Source organism: Macrobrachium nipponense, chromosome 28, assembly GCF_015104395.2.
Source record: "Macrobrachium nipponense isolate FS-2020 chromosome 28, ASM1510439v2, whole genome shotgun sequence".
NCBI classification, from domain to species: domain Eukaryota; kingdom Metazoa; phylum Arthropoda; class Malacostraca; order Decapoda; family Palaemonidae; genus Macrobrachium; species Macrobrachium nipponense.
In genome coordinates this window covers 35755654-35764798 of record NC_087217.1, presented here as the reverse complement: position 1 = coordinate 35764798, position 9145 = coordinate 35755654, and the positions used below count along the sequence as shown (strand labels likewise).

At 53.4% G+C, this 9145-nt stretch overlaps 1 protein-coding gene across 1 annotated transcript in view; it reads right to left on the bottom strand.

Annotated features, from left to right (window-relative positions):
• The window catches only part of LOC135201156 (general transcription factor 3C polypeptide 1-like), a gene marked incomplete in the record, with an annotated part of 923347 nt that extends 914672 nt beyond the window's left edge, over window positions 1-8675 (bottom strand). The window contains 1 exon segment of the mRNA XM_064230032.1: window positions 8531-8675. Within this exon segment, the coding sequence (XP_064086102.1) occupies window positions 8531-8675 (145 nt within the window).
• Between the last annotated feature and the right edge of the window lie 470 nt (window positions 8676-9145).

Genomic DNA, 9145 nt, shown 5'->3' with positions numbered 1-9145 from the left:
TAACTTCAGACCACTGAATTGGCAGCCGAGCGCGAAAACCACTCATCCAGCGAAAAACTATGTATCATCATAAAAAGGTAATATATTAATGTTTTTTCATAAAAACCAATCAATCATCATATTAAGCCTGAAAATAATCCAAACTTCCTTTCTTTTTTTTTTAAATAAAATGACAGTGGTCCATTAATTAAAGACACATAAAAGGCATTATATATAACTGGCATCCATCATGCTGGCAGTATGATGGCTAGAAATACATCTGTATACCATTAATAAAAATCACAATTTTTAAAAGTAAAATGACATTTTTGAAAGTAAAATGTATTTTTCCCTAACCATACAAACCTGGAGTCCTTTACTTAAGGATAGATTGCATCTCAGCTGAAACTACTGGCTAATACATTCTTTTATATACTGAGGTAGTTAACTACCGGGCCGGTAGTTACCTGTCCACCGGTGGGGAAGCACTGCCTCCCCACCAGCTCACTGATTACAGCCAGGACTTTGATGACGACACCTGAATCAAGGCAGCTGGTGTTTGGCGGGACCATACAAGTAAAGGACTCCAGGTTTGTATGGTTAGAGAAAAATACATTTTACTTACAAAAATGTCATTTGATCCTACATCGTATACAAACCTACATCATATACAAACCTCTGATTTGGTACAGTTTCCTAGTAGATCTTCTCAGACAGCAAGAGAGTTGTCTAGCCACTGCCTTAGAGAGGCCTGCATGACGTTCCAGTGGAAATCGTGGAAGTGCGGCTGTCTGAGAAGATCTTTCCTCTCTGGATGGAGTATTGGAGGTTCTGTTAGCATCTCTAGGAGGCCCAGAAACCAAGGTCTCTGGGGCCAGAATGGAGCAATTAGAGCCATCTGAGTATTTTAACTGTTTCTCAGCTTTACGAGAACTTGATCATTCCGAAAGGGGGAAAAGCATACACCTGGAGGTTGTTCCACAAATGCAACATTGCGTCCGTTCCGCAAGACATGGGATCTTCCACTGGAGAAATACACTGGAAGGCAGAAATTTAGCCTTGTTGCGAAGAGATCTACTGTTGCTGGCCACCTTCTTAGCAAGAGTTGCACTTCCTTCTGTACCAGGGTCCATTCGCCCCCTAGAACCTACAAAGAGTGTCTCAATGCGTCTGCCAGAACACTGAGGTTTCCTGCCACAAACTGCGGGATGAGAGAGACTTTGTGAACCTCACACCAACGAAGCACTCGCTGAGCTACACAGTTCAAAACCAACGATCTTGTTCCCCCTTCCTTCTTCAGGTATATGCCAATGCTGTTACGTTGTCTAAAAAGAGTGCTACCGTCTTGGCCTTTATCAATCTGAAAATACTTTAATGCTTCCTCTACAGCACTTAATTTTCAGAAGTTGATTGATTCCCCCCAATTCAGGTCCCTCCAAAGGCCACTGGCCTGAGTTTCCTCTAAGGTTGGCCCCCAACCTTGATCTGAGGCATCTGTGTACAAATGAACGTCTGGAATCGGGAGGGTTAAGTTCATGTCGATGTTCAGATGATATTCTTCTGACCACCACAGAAGATCCTCCATGCAAAAATAGTCCAAGATTATCACTGCACCCTCTTCTCGAAAATCCCAGCGATTCCTGAGACATGCCTGCAGAGAGCGCATCCGGAGACAAGACCCTAGGATCAGAAGAGAGAAGACATTCTCCCTAACAGGCTCTCCCACGTGCTCACTGGTTGAGCTCTGACTGACATAAAAGCTTCCAGCTGACATGAAACTACCTGCACTCGTTCCTGCGCCGGGAAAACCTTCCAAGGATGAGTCTGAATGTTCATCCCCAAATAGGTCATAGCCTGAAATGGAGTTAGAACTCTTTTGTATGTTGATCTGAATACCTAGTTTTCGGCATAATTCTAGCAAAACATCCCTCAGCTGAAAAGCTTCCTCGTTAGATGAAGCTTGAATTAACCATTCGTCGAGGTATCTTCTCATGCGGAAGCCTTGACGATGCATGATTCCCGAAACAGGAGACATCACACTCGAAAATACTTGAGGTGCTGTGGTCAGACCAAAGCAGAGGACTCTGACCTGGAATGTTCTTGATAGACCCGAGAACCGAAGGAACTTCCGAGATTCCTGATGTATTGGAATCTGGAGATAAGTGTCCTTGAGGTCCACCGAAACCATCCAGTCTTCTCTCTGGACTGACCTCAGCACCACCTGGGAAGTTTCCATATGAAACTTTGTCGGAACAACAAAGTGGTTGAGCCAAGAGAGGTCTATGATGGGTCTCCAAGATCCTCCCACTTTGGCTGTAACAAACATCCAACTGTAATAACCTGGAGACATGGGAGTGGGTTCTATTGCTCACTTCTCTTACAAGGAATGAATCTCCTTGGCCAAAGCTATCCCTCAGATGGACGACAGGGAATAACTGGGAAGGACTACTGCCGAGTCGGACAGAGGAGGAGGCGCAAGGAAAAGGACCCTGTACCCGATCTCAAGACCTCTACCACCCATCTCTCTGCTCCCCACTTCTCCCAGATGTCTGCAAAGCGGGAGAGACAACCTCCTATTTGTACAGACAAGGGAAATGTCTCCTACTTGCGAAAATGACAATTTGTCTAAAATTGCATTTTTCCTAACTATACAAACCTGAGGTCCTTTTACAATAGGAAGGTTACTAGCGGCAGCTGGATAGGTCGTAAGCTTTCAAACAAGGGGTTCGGTAGTTAACTGCTTGTCCGACAGTGCGTGTGCCGCGCGACTGGGAGGTGGCATGAGGTGGGGCTATGTGTAAAAGGACCTCAGGTTTGTATAGTTAGGAAAAATGCAATTTTCGACAAATTGTCATTTGTTCCGACACGGAATACAAACCTTTCGGTCCTTTTACAATAGGAAGACTCACTTCTTGGTGGGAGGAATCTGAGTCTTTTGTGAACAGACTGGTGTTCGCCCAACCTTGTGCACCGCAGGATCAATGGTCAGACCTCTGGACCAAGTACTAAGAGAGAGGCAAGCGTATCTCTTCGTACCAGCAAGCAAGAACAAGTTCCTGTTTGCAAGAGGCAACATAAAGTTATGGGTTTGTCTCTTGTTGGCATCCACTTCCCCCCCCTTGTAGGAGGAAGTGGTGGAAATTCTGCTCCTATCCCTAATGAAAGGGATAGGATGGGGCTCTGTCATATAGCTCACCTGCATCTCGTTCTCATCCAGCGTAGTGACGACCATAACCCTCTGCCCACAAGTAGAGGAGAAGAAAAAGATGGGAAGAGAAGCCAGTCACACTCTCATTCGCACATCCATTCTCACAGTCACACCAGGACTCGATGCTGTTTCAGCCTGCGAGGGTCTGGGTTAGCTACCCAACGTGTTGAGCAGCCACCACGGGTCCCAAGGAAAAGGTATCCAAGGACCTGTGGACAATATCCCGAAGGTAGAAGAAGGTGAAGGTAGTCTGGTTGGCCCAGGCCCCTGCCTTCAGGACCTGCGCCACGAAGTTCTTGCGGAACGCAAGGGAAGGACCAGTGCTCCTGACTTCGTGGGCTCTCGCACGGAGCGTACGGGTGTCGTCACTACCATCAGCCTCATACGCTCTTCTGATGAACTCACGTAGCCAGAAAGAAAGAGTGTTCTTGGATACTTCTTTCTTGGTTACCCCGGTGCTAACGAAGAGGCGTCGACACTCAGGCCTGAGGTGTCGAGTTCTCTTCAGGTAGTGCCGTAGCGCCCTCACAGGACAAAGCAGCATCTCATCCCCATCATTATCGGTGAAGTCCATTAGGGAGGGGATTGTGAAAGACTCGAACCTGTCGTCAGGGATCGACGGCTTCCGAGTCTTCGCAACGAAGTTCGGGACGAAATCGAGCGTCACAGATCCCCATCCCCTGGAGTGTCGTACGTCGAAGGAAAGACCATGAAGTTCCCCTACTCTCTTCGCTGATGCCAGGGCCAGCAAGAAGAGAGTCTTGAGGGTCAGATCCCTGTCTGCGACTCTCAGAGTGGCTCGAAGGGTCTTCGAGTCAAACTCCTAAGGACGAGAGTCACGTCCCACTCAGGGGGCCTGAGTTCCCTGGGTGGGCAAGACCTTTCGAAGCTCCTCATGAGCAAGGAGATTTCGAACGAGTTCGAAATGTCCAATCCCCTTAGTTTCAGGACTAGTGCCAGGGCAGCTCTATATCCTTTCACTGTGGGGACTGAGAGGGGCTTCTCTCGGCAAAGAAAACGAGGAAATCCGCTACCTGCTGAAGGGTGGCTCTGAGAGGAGATAGACCCCGTCTACGACACCAACCACAGAAGACGGCCCACTTCCCCTGGTACACAGCTGCAGAGGACTGACGGACGTTTCCAGCCATCTCTGTTGCTGCACTACGAGAAAAGCCTCTCGTTCGCAAGAGATGGTGGATAACAGCCAGCCGTGAAGTTGTAGAGACTGGACTGCTCGGTGGTACCGTTCTACGTTCGGCTGGGCGAGATGGTTGTGCCAATGGGGAATCCTCTCTCGGTTCTCCTGCGAGAAGAGCCAGCAGGTCCGGATACCAAATGGCCTGGGGCCATTTGGGAGCCACCAGGATCATCCTGAGATTCGGGGTGGTCAGCACTCAACTGATCACCTTGCGAATCAGGCTGAACGGGGGAAAGGCGTACGCGAAGAGGTTGTCCCACGGATGTTGAAGAGCGTCCTCTGCAGCTGCCCATGGGTCCGACACGGCTGAAAAGAAAACCTGAAGTTTTCTGTTGTTGCTGGGTGGCGAACAGATCCACGACTGGACGCCCCCACAGGTCGAAGAGCCTCTCCGCCATGTCCTGGTGTAGAAACCATTCGGTCCCTATCACCTGATCCCGACGGCTGAGCTTGTCTGCTACTACATTCCTCTTCCCTGGAATGTAGCGGGCTGACAGCTCTATCGAGTGAGCCTCGGCCCACTCGTGCACCTGCCGTGTCAACTGATGCAATGGGAGAGACACTAGGCCCCCTGTTTGTTGACGTAAGCCACTACCGTGGTGTTGTCGCACATCAACACCGCTGAGTGTCCCACCAAGCGGTCCTGGAACTCTTGGAGAGCGAGGAACGCTGCCTTGAACTCCAGGACATTGATGTGAAGGTGCTTGTTGTGATCGTCCCACACTCCTGAAGCCAGCAACTCCTCCAGGTGTGCGCCCCATCCCTTGTTTGATGCGTCTGAGAACAGCAGCATCTCCGGGGGGGAGTGCGGAGAGGCACTCCTCTTACGAGGTTCCTGTCATCGAGCCACCAGGCTAGGTCCTGCCTTACCTCCAGCGTGAGGGACACGGGGAAGTATGGTGGGTCCGTCGCCTGTGACCAACTCTCCTTTAGTCTCCACTGGAGAGACCACAGGTGAAGATGCCTGTGAGGGACTAACTTCTCGAGTGATGACAGGTGGCCGATCACGACTTGCCATTGCTGAACTGCCTGTTCCTGCCGAGACAGGAACCGGTCGGCTGCCTCCCTGAATCCGCTGATCTGCAAGTCTGCGGGGAAGACTCGCCCTGCTACCATGTCGATCAGCATACCCAGGTACTTCATCCTCTGCTTGGGTTTGAGATCGGACTTCTCGAAGTTCACCACGATCCCCAGATCGCGGCAGAACCCCAGCAGTCAATCCCTGTCCTGTGGCAACTGCGAGCGGGAGCTCGCCAGGACTAACCAGTCGTCGAGATACCTCAGAAGACGTATCCCAGACGGGTGGGCCTAAGCAGACACCAGAGTGAACACTCGCGTGAACACTTGTGGGGCGGTTGAGAGACCGAAGCAAAGTGCCCTGAATTGGTACACCGTCTCGTCAAGGATGAAGCGGAGGTACTTTCTGGAGGATTGATGGACGGGTATCTGGAAATACGTGTCCTTCAAATCCACTGAAAGCATGAAATCGTTCTCCCTGATGGAGTCGAGCACGGAACGTACCGTCTCCATTGTGAACCAAGTCTGGCGAACAAATCGGTTCAAGGATGAGAGCTCTATCACCGGGCGCCAGCCCCCCGTAGACTTTTCCACCAGGAAAAGACCGCTGTAGAAGCCCAGTGACTGATCCGTGACGATATCTACAGCTCATTTGCTCAGCATGGTCTCGATCTCCTGTTGTAGTGCCACGTCCTTGGTTGATCCTGGAGCGTATGTCTGCAGATGGACCGGGTTGGAGGTGAGGGGTCGCCGAGATTCGAAGGGTAGTAGATATCCCTCCCGAAGGACATCTACTATCCAGGTCTCGGCACCGTAGCGCTGCCAAGTTGCCCAATGGCTCGCCAGGCACCCCCCCACTTCCGGCATCAGGTTAGGGGGAACGCCGTCCCTAGCGTTTCCCCCCTTACCTTGACTTCTTCCCCGCACCCCCTCGTGAGAAGGAAGGCTGGGAGGAGGGCTGGTTACGGCCCGCCTTTGCAGAAGATGAAGAAGACAGTCTTTCCTCGGGGCTTCGACAAGGCAATCGTCTTAGCAGCCGAGGAAGCGTTAACCAAACTCTTGAGCTTGGCCGCAGTTCAAGGCTGCCCAGAAGCCTTCGAAACTGCCTGGTGAACCAGACGGTCACTGTTGTCAGTGCGCCATCTATCCACCGCAGCGTCCACCATCTCTCCAGGGAAGAGAGAGGAACTCCGTACCGGTCCGTTGCGTAGTCCCAATGCCGCCTCACGCCCAGCCGCCCTGGATACTCGGGTAAGGACTGCGTCCCTACGGCGAAGTACCAGGTTGGCCCACAGGTTTGCCGTCTGATGGGCGAGGAAGACGATGGCTCTTCCTCCAGACTGACAAATTCTCCTGAAAGCCAAATCTTCTTCGGGGGAGATACCCCCAGAGTTGGCTGCAACCTTAGACACTGTGAGGGACCACAGGTCTAACCAGGAGACGGCCTGGAAAGCTGCCATAGCGGTAGATTCCAGGCCTAGTGCCTCTTGCTGTGAGAACCAGAGGTTCTCCAACAGGAGCTGCTGCAGAGACACACCCGGAGTTAGCCTGGCTAACTCTAGGTTCACCTGTTGGGCGGCATTGGATCCTCCGATGGCATGTAGAATCGCCGCTGTCGAAGTAGAGGAGGTGGACGTAGCTTGTTCGATCAGCCCGACCTGAGAGCGCCTTCCTGTCCGGAGACGAGAGACTCTACCTGGTTCAGAACAGAATCGGCAACCTCAGAACGTGGCAAACCCACCGTCGGTTTGGGTTCCCTCTTCAGGCCCCAAAACGACTCGAGCTGGGACATGGGCTCGGATGGTGGGAGCAGCGATCCTTCCCCGAGGTTGTTGTGCTGACGAATCAGCGCAATAACCTTGGCAAAGTTCCTCTGGATCTCGGGAGTCACTGCATCTTGCGGAGTAGGACTGTCAAGTCCCTCGAACAAGAGCATATGCCGAGCTCCTCCCCCTTCAGGAGGGGGAACAGCGACAGACCCCTCTCGGTCTCCTCCTGTCACTTGCGCGTACGACCTGGTCGATCCTAGGACCATGCCTGGCACGTACGGTGTCGTGACGGGATCGTGCGGGGCGCGCCCCTCACGATCACTCCTCGGTGCTTTGCTCTTCCCATTGTAACTCGAGGCAGTTGAAGGCACGGGAGAGGCAGACCTGATGCTCCCCCCTTGCTCACTGGCAGAACCAGCGGGCTTGGAGGGCTGCAGGCGATCACCAACAAGCGGTGGGGATCGAGCTGCAGGCCTAATCGAGCTGTTTCCCTCGGGAGAAGGGCTGGACCGAAAACAGCGGCCCCAATCTCGTGTGTCAGAGGAGCTGCTGCTGGTTGCCCTACCCATCCGTTCCCTGTGGTAGCGGCGGTCAGGTGACCTGCAGAGACCACTGTCACGGTGAGACCGGTGCTTGTCCTCACGGCGCATCAAACAACTGGCGCCAGTGATCGGGGGGACCTCTTCCCAGCTTCAGCCCGTGGCCGGTCAGAGACCATCATGTCAACCCGGGTAGCCGGCTGGTCGCTACGAGAGCGAGAGCTGGTCTGATGAGAGTTGCCTGAGCGGCTCTCACCAGCCTTCCGCTCCGTGCCGTGAACCTAGTGCCGAGCGAGCTCTGATGTCTGGTTCTTGGCTGCACGACCACCGGTAGGTGACCGTACACTCAGTACCTCTTACGAACGAGAGGCCAAGACAGAACCTGGTGTAGCGCCGCTGCAGAGCCCCTATCACCAGGCGAGGAAGTACCGGTGTTAGCCAGTACCCCTCTGGTCCCCGTAGTCTTCTTCCTTGCGGAAGAAGAGACGGGCCCCGCTCCCGAAGGAGCAGGAGGACCAGCGGAAGAACACCCCGTCCCACCGGAGTGGGACGGGCACTGAGAAGTTCCCGAGGGAGCCTTCTTAAGAGGCCTTCTTAGGAGCCTTCTTCTTCCTCGGCTGTGTAGCCTTGGAAGTCGAAGGGGAATAGGCGGCAGACGACGAAGACAAAGAAGACGATGAAGACGACGACGACACCTTCCTCCTCTTCCTCTTCTTCCTCGTCAGCTTCCTCAGGACAGACATTAAGTCTGCCAACCAGGGCGGAGCCAGGGCTGCTGTTGCCGAAGCAACAGGGCCCGGATGCACCTGTCCGGACAGACCAACGTCTGGGGCAGCAACGCCACGAGCAGGGATGACGTCAGCAGGCGTGGACATCTCAGGAACAGCAGGAATGGCCAGCACAGCATCGGCAGGTATGGCAGGCGGCACAGGTAACACAGGAGGCGGAGCAACAGCCAGTGACATCCTGGGTACCGGCGGCAGGTCCAGGGGCGAGCTCTTAGGGCAGCGAAAGTCTGGTCGCGGCAGCATGGCAAACCCGGGTGGCGGCGGCACCCCCTCCTCGGTACGGCGATCAGACCCAGCACAGCAGCTGTAGGTGACACTGGGGGGGGGGGGGACTACCACGTTGTAGGCGGGAATATACACCGCTTGAGGTGAGGGGCAGCGTACCATGGAGTCGACAAGGTGGTCGTTGTAGTGGTCACCATCCCATGGGTGACCGCAACAGACCCAGCCAGATGATGAAGCAGCCCCTGGACACTAGGCATGCCCTGCAGACTCAAAGACGCCCACACCTGACCAAGGTCATCCCTCGTGGCAGAAGCACATGCGGAAGCAACAGTCGGGTAATTGGGGGGGGGAGCCCCACTCCGAACGAACGGAAGACCCCGAATACAACGAATACAATTGAACATCAGGATACCGAGCGCCCT